The sequence below is a fragment of the Lotus japonicus genome, chromosome 1 (genome assembly GCF_012489685.1).
Source record: "Lotus japonicus ecotype B-129 chromosome 1, LjGifu_v1.2".
NCBI lineage: Eukaryota > Viridiplantae > Streptophyta > Magnoliopsida > Fabales > Fabaceae > Lotus > Lotus japonicus.
The window spans coordinates 127,439,287-127,456,392 of NC_080041.1; the positions used below are offsets into that span (position 1 = coordinate 127,439,287).

The following is a 17,106-nucleotide window of genomic DNA, read 5'->3' on the forward strand; positions in this document are numbered from 1 at the left end:
AATTAAGCTGTTTTTTCAAACGGGGCCTAAGTTAGATTTTGAGATTTAGGTTTTTATTTATATTAGATATTTTATTAAGTTTTTATTTTTTATTTATGCTTTAATATATGAGTTGGATTTAAAAAATTAAGTTTTAGAAATTTTTTCAATTTAAAAAAAATAAAATGCCACGTGGAAAAGCTGAGTAGGCTAAAATTGAAGCCACTTCAGCATCAGACACACTTTGTCCTTAATTAAATTAAAAAAAAATTCTTAGGGATCCAATTTGATGCGAAAATTTTACAGGTCCTGAAACTGATTTCCTTTACAAATTCAGGGGCCTTCTGATGTATTAAGCCTTTAGATTATTATTATTATTATGCATTCATGGTGGTACTGACTACTGAGCATTGCCAACTTCCTTTGCTTTCTAGTTGCTGCCAAGTTCTTTGCCTATAATGTTCATGTAGCATACAAAAAACCAGTCTTGGAGATGAACCCTGCATCTCTGGACAGTTCTAGAACATGCCAAAGCAGGTCAAAGCACTGCACAACCAAATACCAAGTACTAGTAAATGCACTTCTATAAAACAAAGAGCTTTAGCTCAGTCCTGCCACCTCCCGCCACTCCTTTTCACTTAGCCCTTGCCATTTACGAGCTCAAAGCTGAAAGCAGTGCTCGCTTCTCATCTTAAGAGTATTAATAGTCATCATGATGAGTTTCACATCGATGATAAAGGATTAGGAAAATATAAGTAACTTCTCATCCTTTGCTTTAATGTAATTCTAGGTACCCCTCAACCGTTATATGTTTAAAACGAGCAACATATTATTCTAAACATTACTCTATGCACTCTTCTAACACTTAGTATATGAAATTATGTTAGTCGTTAAATAAAGAATGACTCCCATCAAATAAAGAGTGAATCGCCTAATTTAGTAGATCACAAATACATTTCACTAATAACAAAGGGTAAAACATATTGCTATCATCCCTCAATATCATAGATTACAAAACAAGATATAAATCCAACTGACATTCTGTACATAATTGATCAAATCTTTTGCAGAATAAAGATCCTATCAAAAGAGGGACAAAATATCAGGTAGAATGTGCTTTAGCTAACAAAAGGCAGCAACTTACACTCAGCAATTGACTCCAGAATCCAAGTGTGACCAATATAGTTGCATTTTTACCAAATTTGAACCCAGATATTCCTCACTTGTAATAACAAATTAAACTAAAATGTTATCCCAAAACCATCTACAATAACAATATACATCCCTCTGCAAAAATTAGGACATGATAAGATCAGTTACCTTGGGGATAATATCCTTTGTAATGTGTTGGATGGCAAAGAGAAAACAAGTAACCAACTAGGGGATATTGATTCAGTCATTAGATCAAACATGAGATAGGTAAAAAGAACGAGAGGACAGATAGCACATTACAGAGGGAGGAGATAAAGATCTACGAGGGAAGCAAGAGGGAGGAGATAAAGATCTACGAGGGAAGCAGTGTACAAGCAGAAGTCTCCTTCCAAGAGGGTTGAGATGTAATTCAACCATTATATGTTAAAATAAGCAACATATTATTCTAAACATTACTCTATGCACTCTGCGAACACTTGGGATACGAAATTATGTGAGTGTCATTAAATAAAGAATGACTCCCATCAAATAAAGAGTGAATCACCTAATTTAGTAAATATGAAATACATTTTACTAAATAACAAACGGTAAAACGTATTGCTAGTATCCCTCAATATCATAAATAACATAACAAGATATAAATTCAATTGACATTTTGTACATAATTGATCGAATCTTTTGCAGAATAAAGACCCTATCAAAAGAGGGACAAAATATCAGCTACTGAAAATGTTTTAGCAAATAAAAGGCTGCAACTTACACGCAGCAATTGACTCCAGAATCCATGTGTGTCCAATGACTTGGGAACCAGTATTGGCAGCTAGATCTTCAGCCTCATTTAGTCTCTGCCAAAGAGTTGAAACTTCATCCCCCAATTTACTTCCTTGTGGCGGATCAAGATTGTAAACAATCAGCAAATTTGAAGTCACTTCAAATTCATGTCTTTTAGCTTCTAATTTATCCTTGCTTGTCAAAACCGCACCTCCTCCCACTTCAACTAAATCTTCAAGATCTTCCTTATAACTCGACACATAATCACCAGAGAAGTAAAACTTTAAGCCACTAAATAGCTTTGGCTCCTGCACATACAAATAGAATATTAGAACTATATTGTAAGTCAAAAGCAGAGATTTACCAACTAAATAACAAATATCAACAGAGATCTGCAGGTTCAAAAGAAAAGAAAAACTAAAAATGACAGTCACTTGTGAGCTAAACACAACAAATTAGTTCATTTGCCAAACATGGACAATAAAAAAACATACATCAAGATCCTTAATATTATAATTGACGGTACAATTGAGAGCTCATGGCTTTCCATTACACACAATGAAATGAAAGAATGTTTACATTGGCCAGAGCACTAAGTCTGCCAGCTTTTGGGCCACCATTACACCCTTGGTTGTCAAGACTAATTTCATATGGTTCTTCTTCGACAAGACTCATCACTTTCATGCATGCTTTGATCCCTACAATACAAGATAGATAATATCAACATCAATATAAATAATTAAATATATGAATAAGCATGACAAAACAGAATGGAAAACAAGCACACATAAGCATGGCAAGACCACGGCACTTAATGATAGACTGTTAAACATGAATTAAAGGGAAAAAAATATTAAAAGGCAAGTGCAGAACTAGAAAATCAAGTTTCAAAACACTGACAAATTTAAAAATATAAATAAAAGCAGCCTGTCATATCATCACAACTCAAATTCTAGGAACAAGAGACATTAAATGAGAGTAATGGTCAATTTCATCTCCCCTGTCCTTCACCCCATTCCTCCTCAAGCCCCATTAAGAGCCCCACCACCAGGTCAATAGTGCACGTCCTACACGGCTACACATCACCAAAACAATGATAGTAGTATGATAAAGGCCATGATATACTTAATGTATTACCAAGGCTTCATTATCACTTATTAGAGCCTTAGAGGTATTACAAGATTTTCATGAGCAGATAAATCAATGTCCCAATGTACAAGTTCTTAATAAAATTAAGTAACTACTACAAATCAAAGATACTAAAGAATCAAATAACGAGATTTCACTTTGAGGGGCCAGTTCATACGAGGAGACTGAAACAATATATGGAACATGATTGACTTTGTTCACATTGTCCCCCAAACTAAAAGTCATCTTCTGAACCCTCAAACAGGAAGTCATACAAATTAAAGACACTGCAACTTTGCAAAGTAAAAATCAAAGAGAGAAGCCAGCAAGTGATTCATCAATGAGTGTTAAGTAATCAAAATCAGTTGAACAACAATTCAAAACCAAGAACTCAACATTAGAATCCAAACAACCTAAATTACTTACAATCAATTTTCAGAACCCATCGTCCATTTAGAATTGCCATGAGGACTTTCAGCGTCCTAGAGCATGCTCCATTTGCATCAGTTGCTGCAATCACATGGGTGACATCTGAGGTCCAGAACTTAGTCACTGTAGCACCAACCTTGCTTGCGAAATTGATCAGTAGCACCTGCACCATCAGCAGGGGAAATATGAATAACAAGGTAAGTGAAATATATTGATTAGTTAATCATATGATATAGACTATAGAACAGGATGATTTGGCATACTCTTCATCAACTCTACAGTGCATAATAGAAACACATTGACAAGATGTACAAATAAGTACTTTCACCACTGTAAGACATTTCAACTTATCAAAAAATTCAGCATCCACTTTGTACATTTTGAAATGAAATTGTAACTAGAGGTCACAGGAAAATGCTAGGAACTGGTTCCACTGATCAGGGAAATGAAGACTAACTCCTTACGCAAGAAATGCCCCAATTCAAGATTGAGCCCCCAAACTTCAAAGAGGCCTACCCACCAAGAATCCCCTTAATTTGTCACTAGCTCTCTTTCTTCCACTCTCCTGCTGCTACATATACTCATTCCTATAGTAGTATAACTGAATACCCCAGAACCTCTCCTCTTCCACTTACCACCACAGCCATAACACGAAGATTCTCAATACTCCCCTTCCTACCCATGGTTCTAACAAAAAAGTTAAGACTATGAAGACATTAAAAAGAATTAACCGCTGCAAAACAGAAACAAACCTTTTCTTCATCTGATAGAGCAGAGCCACAAAAAACCACTTTTTTACCATCATCATGAAAAGCTCCAAGCGGGTTTGAAAGCTGAGATGATCTGCATGCAGTAGAGAACCTTGGAAATAGTATCAAAAGGAGACAGGAAAATGCAAGCCGATGATAGCAAAATGATATGCTATAGCTTCCTTCTAAAGGTTGGGTCTTATGGTAAACAAAACAGTTCCAGTGAACTTAACTTGAAATCCACTCAATAAGAAATACGTGAGTGAGTTATCAGTGCACTATGAATTCTGCAAAATTATTGGCCTTGGAAAATGCACTATATTTATTATCGTGGTAAAATGTGATGTGCTTTGGTTTAAACTTTAATATACTGAATCAATGTTAGAAGTAAATGACCAATTGGCTTGAAAACCCTGTAAATTTATCAACATGTTGGGAAACAGAGCAGTGCGTGCCACTATAACAATACCATGCTACCAAACTTAAATAGTAGAGCATTAGAAGAAAACATACAAATGAGCTGAAGCAGGATGCTCCTGTGTTGCCTGTTTTTTAGGCCTGGATTTCTCATGTGGAAATTTGGCATTAGAGTGAACAGGACAGAGCAAGAGATACTTCTCCTGAACAAGAGAATACATCATTAAAATTTAAATAAGTGAACCGAGTAAATATTGTTTTAACATTCCCAAAAAGAACATAAAAGAAGAAGTACTTGATCCCAGCGGCAAGTTGAAACATCCATTGCACAAGGAACATGATAAGTTCTTTTACATGATTTGACATAGCAGCCAAGAGCAGCTCCTTTTAGACCACATGTGCTGCATTTCAGCTTTGCTCCCCTTGCCACTTCTGCCTTCAAGTTCTTACAAGTTTCATCAACAAAATACACTTGTGGTGCCCTGGATCCCCAAAGTTTAAACCATATTTATCAACCAAATGCTAACAGAACTAAAAGAGAACACAAATGTTTGACAAGTGCATATTAGAAAAAAATCTATCTACATTTCCCCAAAGTTTAAACCATATTTATCAACCAAATGCTCCATTTGTTCTTGTTAGATTGCAGTCCTCTCTAATGAATCAAAAAAAATCTATCTACATTTCCTCTAATTTTCTTGCACTTTCCCTCATATTCTCACACCTCAAAGTCCAATACCCGGTAATTGTAAGTCCTAAATTTGACTTGAAACATACATCAGGAAGCTATCATACTGAACACTCCAAATATCAAGTTAGCATACCAGTCAACACAGCATCTATGCACGTGTATGACATTCGGTTGCATTGCAGCATCTCCTATAACTGACTTTCCATTTGCATAATGAAGCATGGGTCCAGTAGCCTACAAAAAATTTCCATGAAGACCACAAAAAGAATTTTAACACATAATCCAGTGGCGATATCAATAGATTACATAGCTTTCAAGGAAAGAGGGATGGACAGGCAGTGGCGATGTGCATGAAGTTTAAGCATATCAATATTACCTCTGAAGTTTCGGAGGATTGGCAAAACGAACAGATACTTGTACTTGGATTCAAATCAATTGGTATGTTTGCAGGCAACAGCTCACCCGGCTCCTTTCCAGATTTAAGGTCCAGACCACAGTGGGAATCCACAAGCTTACTATGATGTGTGGAGACATGTTGAATATGATCATCTCCTTTGTTAAGATATTTTTTTCTCTTGAGATCTCTTGTAGGTTTATCAGTTTCAGATGCCGAACTTTCAGACCTGAACTGAGACTTTCTTTCTTTCAAATTTCCTTTTCCTGTGCTTGCTCTCTTCAATGAAGAATTTTCCAATATCTCAGGATTGAATGGCTGAAATGAAGAGTTTATGAGAATGAGGCACCAAATTGAAAGAGTATTGAGCCTACTAAATATGAGAGGCAACTTTCAAATATGTAAATAAGTAAGATCATGGATAAGAGTTCTGTGTTTAATCTTACATGATCACTGTCTAGTTCGCTGCAGTCATTATCCGAACCTTTGGTATCACAAAATGGAGGGCTGTAGACTGCAGCTTGTGTCACTTGATTCACATCCATTTCCACATGGTCCCCAATTTCAACCCGGGAGCGTTGCATTGGATAAGGCTTTACATCATTACGAAAGCCAGCTCTTCCCCCACTAGACATCTCAAGCTCCTCTGGTTTAACATGCATTGTAATCATAGATTTGCGATTCTCACCAACCCCAAACCCATTAGAATTGGGTGAACTTTGTGAAAAATTATCAGCCTTCTTAATATTACTATAGCTTGAATCGCGAAATGTCTGGCATTGCTGCAAAACCCTAGAATCATCTACATTGACAAATTAACATAAACAGTATCAACCCAATTACCCAACATCAAGCAATGAGCTATTAAAAAATAACTAGCGGCTGTACCATTAGAGCGTTGCTGCAACATACTAGCACAAAAAGATGCATCCAAGCTTCTATAGATCGCTACCATATTTTCCACAAACGGCACATTTCTTATATCTGAAAACCGCAATCAACGCATAGCGAATGCAAGTAAAATTATCAGTACAGATAAAAAGCATTCTGGCAAGTGGCAACACAATCAGATTGTTGATTGGTAATAATTTACCTGTTTGAGCATACTTAGTTTTGCAAACAGCACATTCAGAGCCAGAAAGGGAGCTATCAACCAAGCAGGAACTGTTCAAAACAAGAAAAATCACATCATGAGTTCATTACCCTAATATTGAAATCATTTTCATACACGAAGAAGCTAGATGAAGGAGGAGAAGAAGTAACTCACTCGCAGAACAAGTGGTCACACGGTAGCAACACTGGCTTCTCGAACAAGCTCAAACTGCAAGATCCGAAAAATAAAAACCTAATTTGATACACAAAATCGAAAACGAGAGAGAGAGAGAGAGAGAGAGAGAGAGAGAGGGGTGAGATTGCGAACCAGAGAGGGCATTTGAGTTCGAGAGCGAGTTTCTGGAAGTGGAGCATCCATGGATTCATGAGTTTGCTCTTGTTGTTCGGTTTTCCAGAATCTTCCATTTCTCTATTTTTGTTTGTTTGGTTGGGGAGTGTGAGAGACTGGGCGAGCGTGTTTGTTGCACAAGAGAAGTGAGAGGTTTTGACCGTGTTTCGAGGAATGATGATGGTAGCGGATGTACACGTGTATGGAGGAGATTGAGTGGCTGTGAGGTGTGGCGCGAGAAATTGGATTTGATTCGCGCGTAGCAACGATGACGTTTTGGTTTCACGCCAGTGTTTGGCGCCAGTTGCGAGTTTTCATGTTTTGTTTCGCTCTCTTTCTTTCAAGATTTTGATTTTGATTTTGATTTGATTTTCGGGATTTGACAACCCGCTCCCGCTCCCCTTACATTATGTTTGGTTGTGAAGAGAGAGATAGAGAAGAGAGATTAGAAAAGAGAGAAGTTTAGTAGAGAGAATAGGTAAGAGATAGAGTAGATTTAGAAATTGTTTGGTATGGTAGAGATAAAGGAGAGAGAAATGAGAAATAATGAGGTGGAAGAGAGATAGAAATATTAACTTTTGATTAAAATAATATTTTTTGAAAAATTGTAAGAAAGTAGCGGTCGCTAAAAGCCCAAAAGTAGAAAAAAAGAATGTAAAAAACGCAGTTTAAAAAAAGTAAGAAAGTGGCGGTTTAAAACCGCCACTAAAAGCCAAGAAGCAGAAGAAAAAAAAAAACAGCCCTTTTACTGTTCATTTTCTCTCTAAATTGGGAGAACCAAAAAATGAGGTAGGGCCTAGGGCCCACATAAATTCGGCATCTCTCATCCCCTTATTTTGCAACCAAACAATGGTGCTTCAACAATCTCTTTTCTATCTCTATCTCTTCTCTCAATCTCTTCTCTATCTCACCACAACCAAACAAAGTGTTAGGGTCTGTTTGGATTGGGGGAGGGGGAAGGAGTGGAGTGAAGGGGAAAGAGTGAATGATCAATTGTTTGTTTTATTTAAAATATAATGGAATGGAGTGGTAAGTAATGGTTTAAGGTCCATCATGCTCCATCGCTTTCCTTCAAATTTGCTCCCCCCAAAATTGGGTGGAAAGGAATGGAAAGAAAAATTGACCATATAACTAATCATAAAAATACTATTTTACCCTTGGTAACTTCTCCCTCCTTCCATGACTCAACCGTTGTGAATCTTCTCCCTTCTAACCTTAAACCTTTATGTGTGTTCTTTTACGTTGTTTTTTAATTACTGTGCGTATTTATTCCATTATTCTCGTACTTGAATGCTTTTTTCTACCCTTTTTCGTTCTTTTTCAATTCTTTTGTTCTCTGCAACTCCATTTTAAGTGTGTTCCATTGTTAATTGAAACATATTATTCAATTGTTCTTCTTTCTCTTCTTTTTTTAAATATCTTTCTCATTCTTGTTTGTCAATTCACTCAATTGTAACTTATTATGTTCCTCGTGTTTCAATTGATTACTTCAACGCTGACTAAATTAAAAGAAATAAAAAAATATAAGAGGGAAAATGAAGAAGATGAGGTGGGGTATATAATTTGATAACTATATTTGATATATCATAAGGATAAAAAAATAAATGGGTAATGTAGGAATAAAAAAGTTACTAATCATTCCGCTCCGTTCATTATTCAAACAATGTAGTGGTAAATTTGTTCCGCTCCATCCAGTCCATTGTAAAATACCCAAACAATGGAATGTAATTTTTGTTCCATTCCATTATATTCCGTTCCGTTCCGCTCCGTTATGTTCCATCAATCCAAACATAGTCTTAATGTATGTTTTTTTAATAATCCTAAAATGGGTCGATTTAGGAAGGATAGTTTTTTTTTTTACATTCAACATAAACATTCCATTAATCTGAAAGAGACATTGTGTCTTCGAGTACAACAGATTGAATGCAAAATGAGTAAACCCAACTCAAACACAATTCTCATTCTCCAAAGAGAACCTAGAGAGGTGATGAGAAGTAACCATTTGGCGTAGCAACCCAAATAAGGCTATCATCTTTTCCCCTCACACTTAAAGGTATTTGAGTAATTTGTTGTCTCTCAAAAGGGAAAACATCTGGTTCACTAGAGTAGAGTTCCAATTGTTACTGGACCTATCAATCAGTTAAAAAACGTGTGAAATATCACATTCAACAGGCCTTGGCGTCCACACTCTTGGCGTCCACACTCTATACCCTTGTTGGTTGGGCAGCCAATTATCTTCTCATATCCTTACATCCATACCATCACCAATGCGCCAGAAGAATCCTTTTTTGACCACCCAAACTGCTTGTTGAATACTCTGCCATGTGTAGCTAGACATGTTACCAACAGGAGCATCCAAAAAAAATAGTACAAGGGAAATACCTGGCCTTTAAGCAACGAGAGACCAGGGAATTAGGGCATGTAGTCAAACGTCATCCTTGTTTCGCAAGAAGAGCATCATTAAAAGCCTTGAAACTTCGGAATCTCATCCCACCATCTTCCTTGGGTTGGCATAGAGAATCTCATCGAATCCAATGGATCTTTTTTCTCACCTCGTTTGCTACCCCACCAAAACCTACTGATCATACTCTCTATGGGCAACTGATTTGATTGGGCAACTGATTTGATTAACACCTCCCGGCCTGCCATAGATAAAGCTTTCTCTTTCCAACCCTTCAATTTCTTCCATGCCCTCTCTTGAATAAAATTAAAAACTTGAGTCTTTGATTTGCCAACAAAAGCAGGTAAACTAAGATACTTAGACTGAACCTCAACTGTCTTTACTTGTAATCTTCCTTGAATGGCATGTTTTCTCTCTTCTTGAACATTTCGGCTATAAGAGATTTCAAATTTATCTAAGTTCACAAGTTGACCTGAAGCTTGCTGGTAGAGAGACAAAACCTGATTCACCATCTCCACATCATCTTCACATGCACTGAAGAATAAAGCACTGTCATCAGCAAAGAAAATATGGGAGATCTCTGGTGCTTGAGGGGCTATGCGAATACCATTAATAGCTTGATTCTCTTGAGCTCTCAGAAGAAGGCCAGAAAAAACTTCAGCACAAAGAATAAAGAGATATGGAGACAAAGGGTCTCTCTGTCGCAAGCCTCTAGAGGATTTAAAAGAAACACATGCTTACCATACAACATCACATAAAAGGAAGCAGTAGATACACATCGCATAATCCGATTAGTCATCCGCTATGGAAAGCCCATGTGAGTCAATACATAACGCAAAATCCCCATTTTACACGATCATAAGCCTTTGCCATATCCAACTCTAATCTCACATACCCAATCTTGCCCGAGACTCTCTTCCTCCTATAATGAAAAGAATCAAAAGCAATTGAGGCATTGTCAGTAGTCAATCTTCCAAAAACAAAAGCACTTTGGAATGCTCCCACAGTAGACGGAAGCACCCCTTTGACTCTGTTTGCCACTGTTTTAGTAATCAGTTTGAAAACAACATTACACGATGATATTGGTCTAAAATCTTTAGCATGTTTTGGAGTCTTGATTTTTGGGATTAGGCATAGAAAAGTATGGTTGAATCTCTCTGGACTCACCTCACAAAAAATGGGCTAGCCCAACCTAACCCGCATTTCGGCGGGTTGAGCCAGGCTCGCCCCGCCAGCTCATATTGCCACCCCTAATCCACACCACCCAACACTTTTCCCATACATCACCGGCACATTTGGACACCTACCACTCCCCACTTCCACATGCACTCCCACCATTACTACTAGTGAGTCAGTGACCGATTTAGAAATTGTATTAATATTAGTATATTAAAATATTACAATCACTATAAAAAAATTAATCTGCATCATAATTGTTCTTTATGAGTTTTGATACTTTAGAGATATTAAGAATTTTTTATGGGGTTAAAAACTATAACCGTCCCTGAACTTTGAGCGAGTTTTGAAAATCGTCCCTCGCCGGAAAATTATCTGAAAACCGTCCTCGGACTTTTAAAAACAAATTTGACCCGTCCCTCCGGCCACCATAGGTCCGGCCACCCTGCTTATGTGTGGGCTGAACTCCTACGTGTCAGTCCACCTCAATTAATGAATCCTACGTGTAATTTTTTTAATTTAAAATAAAAAATTCCCTAATTATCTAACCCTAAATCCCTAAATCAACACAAAATCAAAACACCCAATCTAAGTCTTTTTCCCCAATTTCTGATGATTTAGGGTTCCATTGGTTCTTCTTCTCCCATCTTCTACAACCTCGTATTCTTCATATGGCAGAAGGGGAACTGGGCAGATCAAGAGACAGTTCTCTTCTCTCCTCTTCCAAAACCACGACCTCCACCACCCCTCCGACAGAGCCTCGATCAGCTCCGCGTCCGCACCGGCTCTCGCGTGGCACACGGCGGCGCGGATGAAGGCGGTGTGGTGGCTGCAATCGGCGCACAAGGAGTACCCAGATCAATCCCATTTCAGGAGGAATTAGAGTTAGGGTTTCGAGATTGGGAATTGTAGAGGATTCGATTGGGCATGTGGAATTGCAGAGTTAGAGAACCCTGATTCGAATTGGGTTGCAAAAATGGGTTTCCAGAGGAGTATATTTTGGCTTTTTCGATTCAAACCAAAGCTATGAACTTTCCTTTTCTTCTGGGTTTGTTCTTAGTTTTTTTTCTCTTCCTGTGAAGTTAGCTTTTTGCTTGATTCTGGAAATAATTGATTATGGGCTTTGATTCAAATTATACCTGTAACCTGCTTTCATACACAGAAGAAATAGAACTAAAGATGTTTTAGAAAGAATCGATGAAGATGAAATAGAAATGGATGCTGAAGGTGTTTCTGGAATTTTCTTTTTTCTGCTTCAGTAAGAAATGTCCTGGAAATTTGATGAAGATGAAAGTTTAATTATAATTAATGAAATTTAATTAGTTAATTAGGATTTGGAAATGATTAAATTTAATTGGAAAAGAAAAAAATCCAACTAGATTCATTAATTGATGTGGCAGTGCCACATAGGATCGTTAATGACAAATAAGCATGGTGGCCGGACTTATGGTGGCCGGAGGGACGGGTCAAATTTGTTTTTAAAAGTCCGAGGACGGTTTTCAGATAATTTTCCGGCGAGGGACGGTTTTCAAAACTTGCTCAAAGTTCAGGGACGGTTATAGTTTTTAACCTTTTTTATGTATCAAATTCAATTTCTTTTTATAACTTGACCTAGCAACGAACTCAACGTTGTAGGAAAATGGAGAAGTTGCCCCTATCAAAAAATCTAATCTGCATCATAATAATATTAAACTGTCACGTTTGTCCCTCCCAAAACATTGTATCTCACATCTTTCAGTTAGTCATTATTGATTTTATGCAATGTATCAAATTTTCACCTCTTAACCGATTTTTTTGGTCTTATCTCTAATTGGACCCAATGTTTTAACAAGGGCTTGAGGTTGAAGAGAAGACGATTGCTCTCATATATTTCTTTTGATCAATATAACCGATCAATATTTGAATGTATAAAATATCTTTATTTGTACTAAGAATCAACAAAAATATTCACTTAATTGGGTCAATTTCACCATTTACAAACTAATATAACTATAATAAATATAAAAGTAAACATAATTTTGATATTATATCTAATAAGTACTGAACTACTAACCATTTTTTTAAGTCGTACTATAATTAACTTAAGAAACTCACATACAATTTTTATTTCACTCATATAATCAAAAACAAAGAAAATGAAAAGAAGAATTAACTCATGAATCAATGAATATTGCGTATAAGAAAATGATAAAAAAAAAGTGATTTTTAGTGTTTGTGAGTGCAATCAAACGCTCAAAAAAAAAAATTATATATATATTTATTGGTGTTAAAAATTGAAAATGTGGAGAAGGCAAATGCCTGAATTTTTTTTTTCTAAATAATGCAAAAAATATTTTTAATTAGCAAAAAGGGGTACTAAAAAAAATATTTAGCAAGATGGGGTACTTTGTTGGGTTCCGCAATTAATATTGCAAATTGCAAGTGAATTCTGAAAAAGTAAAAGCTGATTGAGAAATGATGGGTGAATGATGGGTTGCAGGGTGATTGGAAAATAATTGCCTTATGATTTTGGCCGTGTGTGGGAGCCGCATGTTTTCTTGCGAGTCCCTAGTCGCATGGGGAAGGGCCACGTGCAGTGATTGACTCGAGGAGGACACATTGATTAGAGGTAGGAGACGCATTTTTTATTGCGAGTCCAACTTTTCAGGGTGACATGATGGCACAATGATGTCAGGTGATATGGGGCAGGGTGGCAAGGGAACAAGACAGGACCCGTGAGTCTGGCTGCATGGGGAAGGAGCGTGTGGCAGCGTGTGGCAGCTCTGATTTGACCATGGAACCGCAATAAATGTTGCGAATTGTAGTGTTTTGTGGCGGTCTCCAACCCCTACATATAGACCGCCACTCTCCCAACTCCCTCAACTCCAACTCCCAAATCTCTTAACTCTCACAACTTTCTCCCAACTCTCGACCAAGTTTCTCTCAACTCTCAAAGTGTCAATTTCTTTGAACTCTCCCCCCTCAAAATAAAGGTATTTTCTCTACTCTTTCAACCTTTACTTTGAAATATTTTTTTCATGGTTTTGTTAATAATGATATAAGTAAATGACTAGTTTTCATATGTGACTTGATTATTATTACTAACTATATTGTATAACTTTTATTAATTATTAGCATTAAGTTTTGTTACTTAAATTATTTTAGAATTATTATCATTAAGTTTTATTAAATTATTTTAGAATTATTATCATTAAATTTTATTAACTATCATCTTTTATTCATTATGTTCAATAGGTATTGAAAATGGCCGACCAAGAAGTGGTAAAATTGGGTCCGAGGAATGATAGTGTGTTGTATTTGCAAAAAGATGGCAAACACGTGTCTATTGGTGCGTGGAACCAAATAAATAAAATTCTGAAAGTGAGAAAATATCGGGATTTTCGAGATTTTATTCCCGCTGAAATTGTAGGCCACCTTCGTCAAGCCGGATTTTACGAAGCCGCCTTAGCTGGGTCTCTGAAACTTGACAAAGTTTTAATATCAGCTATGGTGGAGCGATGGAGGCCTGAGACACACACGTTTCATATGTCGTTCGGAGAGTGTACTATCACTCTGCAAGATGTTGCTGTTCATCTTGGCTTACCCATTGATGGGAATCCTGTCACCGGAGTTACTTGGTGTGATTGGTCTGAGCTTGTACAGGACTTGCTCGGAGTGGTGCCACCCGCCAATGCTATCAAAGGAGGTGGCTTGAAGTTGGTTTGACTGGCTGAGCAATTTAATTTTCATAATCTAGCCGATGCCGACCCGATACAACTTATGTATGCTGCAAGAGCATTCATCTTGCGACTAATTGGTACTTTCTTACTTTGTGACCACACCGGTTCACATGTCCCTCTTAGATATCTCATTCTCTTACGAGACTTTGAGGAGACCGCAAAGTATAGTTGGGGTTCAGCCGTACTAGCACTTCTCTATCATGAGTTGTGCTATGCAACTGGTGCTTCACGTACAGAGATTGGCGGATGTGCTTATTTGATACAAGTGTGGGCATGGCTAAGGATTCCAGGAATCGGCCCAGATCCACCGAGGTTGCACCGTGGCCTCCCACTCGCGGCAAGGTATGCACATAATTTAAATAATAAATTTCGTTGCTAATTTCATTTCCTTAAATTCAAACATTACGGTTCATTCATTTTTTATATATTAAACAGATGGAGAGACCCGGATCCGGAAAAACCAATAAAGTGGGCAAAGAAGCAAATCGAGTGGTGGCGCACCAAATTAGACGATTTGAGTTCTAATGACGTGAGTAGCTTGTCGGACTTTGCTTATCTTTATTTTCATTTAAATTTGTTGTATCATTTACTTATAATTAGTGAATTTAAAGTTGGTGTGTAATATATTTGTGTGTAATATATTAGTGTGTAATATATTAGTGTGTAATATATTAGTGTTTAATATTTATGTTTTTACGTAAATTATAGTCTACATATATTTGGGTTTATATATATAGTTTATATATATATACGAGTATATAATAAAAATTTAGTTTAGGGATTAAACTTATATATATAGTATATATATATAATATATATAGTTTATATATATATATATACGAGTATATAATAAAAATTTAGTTTAGGGATTAAACTTATATATATAGTTTATATATATATAATATATATAGTTTATATATATACGAGTATATATATATAATTTATATATATATATGTACTAGCATCCAATTCATAATAAGTTAGAAACAATAGTAATGAGCCAATGTTTAAGCTCTAACATAATTATTTCTTACATGCATTTAGACTACACTTCAAGCTTACACATGGTGATTAATTTAAGAGCTTGCACAATTAAAGCAACATATTTATCTTTGTAGTGACACCGATCTCCGACTCGGCTGAGATTGAGTCTCCCTCAAGTCCATCTCATTTCTTATACGGGTAGACCTTGGACGACCCTTCTTCCGTATTTTGGCAGGATCTTGAGCAATTCTAGGCCCAGCTCTTGGTGGCATGTTCAGATCATTCCCAATGGGGTACCACTGCCCTGAATACGCATCCACCATGTTTTGAATCGTATAAACAGGGTCCACATATTGAAGATAGTCTAAACTCTGGTGGGCGCACGCCGCGATCACATGTGAACAGGGATATTTGAACGTATGGAAGCGTCCACATTCGCAAGTTCTTTCATCTAAGTTCAGTCGCCACGTATAACCACTGCGATGGTTCTGCTGGTTGAATCCCTCCTCTACTTCGAACCTGGACCTATCTATGCTATACGTCCGCACAATGTGAGACTGGGCAATCGTCGCATTCTTTGTCATGGCCTCCATGACCTTGTTACAATATACGTCGCCGACTCTTTGTTGTGCTGCTGCTGCAGAACCTCGCTGCACAAAATATTCCACAAGCCTGCCATATGTGCATTTAACAAGTGCAGTGATAGGCAAGTTTCTCGCACCCCTGAACACTTTGTTGACAGCCTCAGATAAGTTCGTGGTCATGTGGCCGTATCTACGACCTTCCACATCACAAGCTCGGCTCCATTTCTCATTGCTGATGTCATTTATCCATTGCCGGACAGCTGTGTTGTGCCCTCGAAAAGCCGCTAAGCGTTGCTCAAAAAGATATGGGCAAGGCTCGTAAGCTGCACATTTCAAACAAATTTCAATATTCCATATTAAAAAAATAAAAAATTGATCTAATGAACAGACGCAAGCTTACCCATATTTATCAGTTCATTTTTTTGCTCTGTGTTGTGAAACCTGGTGTTGAAATTGCTGGCAACGTGGCGAATGCAATACACATGATAAGCGTTTGGTGGCTGCCACCCGTTAGATGGATTCCCCACTGCTGAGAGAATGCTGGCGTGTCTGTCTGATATTAGACATATCCCTTGTTTCCTGGTGACATGCACACGCATCAGACGAAGAAACCACGTCCAAGCACCGAGTGTTTCTCCCTCCACAATTGCAAAAGCTAAAGGCAACACATTACTGTTCCCGTCCTGTGTCGTGGCAATAAGCAAAGTTCCACTATACTTTCCGTAGAGGAATGTGCCATCAATTTGTATCATTGGCTTGCAATAGTTGAATGCGTCACAACATTGTTTGTACGTCCAAAACACTCGACCAAATTTCTTGAAATCAGGAACAACATTGCCATACTGGTCCTTATAGTTAGTTGTGACAAACTCGTAATGGGATCCAGGGGAAAACCTCAGCATATATTCCAACCACCTAGGGAGCAGGTCATAAGACTCCTCCCAATCACCGAACACGCGAGCAAGTGCTTTTTGCTTTGCCTTCCAAGCTTTAAAGTATGACACCTTGTAATTGAGCTGACCACTGATCCTCTCTTGTATGAGAGAAATAGGGTAGTTGGTTGGGCACTTACCATGCCTAAGACATAAAAA

At 37.4% G+C, this 17,106-nt stretch overlaps 2 protein-coding genes across 2 annotated transcripts; one reads left to right on the forward strand and one right to left on the reverse strand.

The window, feature by feature from the left end:
• Positions 1 to 1,747: 1,747 nt before the first annotated feature.
• LOC130730508 (BRCA1-associated RING domain protein 1) lies at positions 1,748 to 7,306 on the reverse strand. Its single transcript, XM_057582533.1, has 13 exons — positions 7,131 to 7,306; positions 6,978 to 7,031; positions 6,804 to 6,874; positions 6,599 to 6,694; positions 6,157 to 6,512; positions 5,693 to 6,028; positions 5,450 to 5,550; positions 4,921 to 5,107; positions 4,722 to 4,828; positions 4,212 to 4,302; positions 3,457 to 3,622; positions 2,482 to 2,600; positions 1,748 to 2,210 (listed from the first exon to the last, which is right to left on the reverse strand). The coding sequence occupies exons 1-13, from the start codon at positions 7,226 to 7,228 to the stop codon at positions 1,866 to 1,868; spliced, it is 2,127 nt and encodes a 708-aa protein (XP_057438516.1). The 5' UTR covers positions 7,229 to 7,306; the 3' UTR covers positions 1,748 to 1,865.
• A 6,665-nt stretch (positions 7,307 to 13,971) lies between these two features.
• LOC130724908 (protein MAIN-LIKE 2-like) lies at positions 13,972 to 14,433 on the forward strand. The gene has a single exon (XM_057576176.1). The coding sequence runs from the start codon at positions 13,972 to 13,974 to the stop codon at positions 14,431 to 14,433; it is 462 nt and encodes a 153-aa protein (XP_057432159.1).
• The last annotated feature ends 2,673 nt before the right edge of the window (positions 14,434 to 17,106 follow it).

Bases quoted from the DNA above. Each gene is read 5' to 3' on its own strand.
- LOC130724908 (XM_057576176.1), top strand. From the start codon at position 13,972: ATGGCCGACCAAGAAGTGGTAAAATTGGGTCCGAGGAATGATAGTGTG.
- LOC130730508 (XM_057582533.1), bottom strand. From the start codon at position 7,228: ATGGAAGATTCTGGAAAACCGAACAACAAGAGCAAACTCATGAATCCA. The intron at 7,032-7,130 runs GTTCGCAATCTC...CGGATCTTGCAG, and splicing joins GAACTCAAATGCCCTCTCTG to TTTGAGCTTGTTCGAGAAGC. The intron at 6,695-6,803 runs GTAAATTATTAC...TGCGGTTTTCAG, and splicing joins AACTAAGTATGCTCAAACAG to ATATAAGAAATGTGCCGTTT.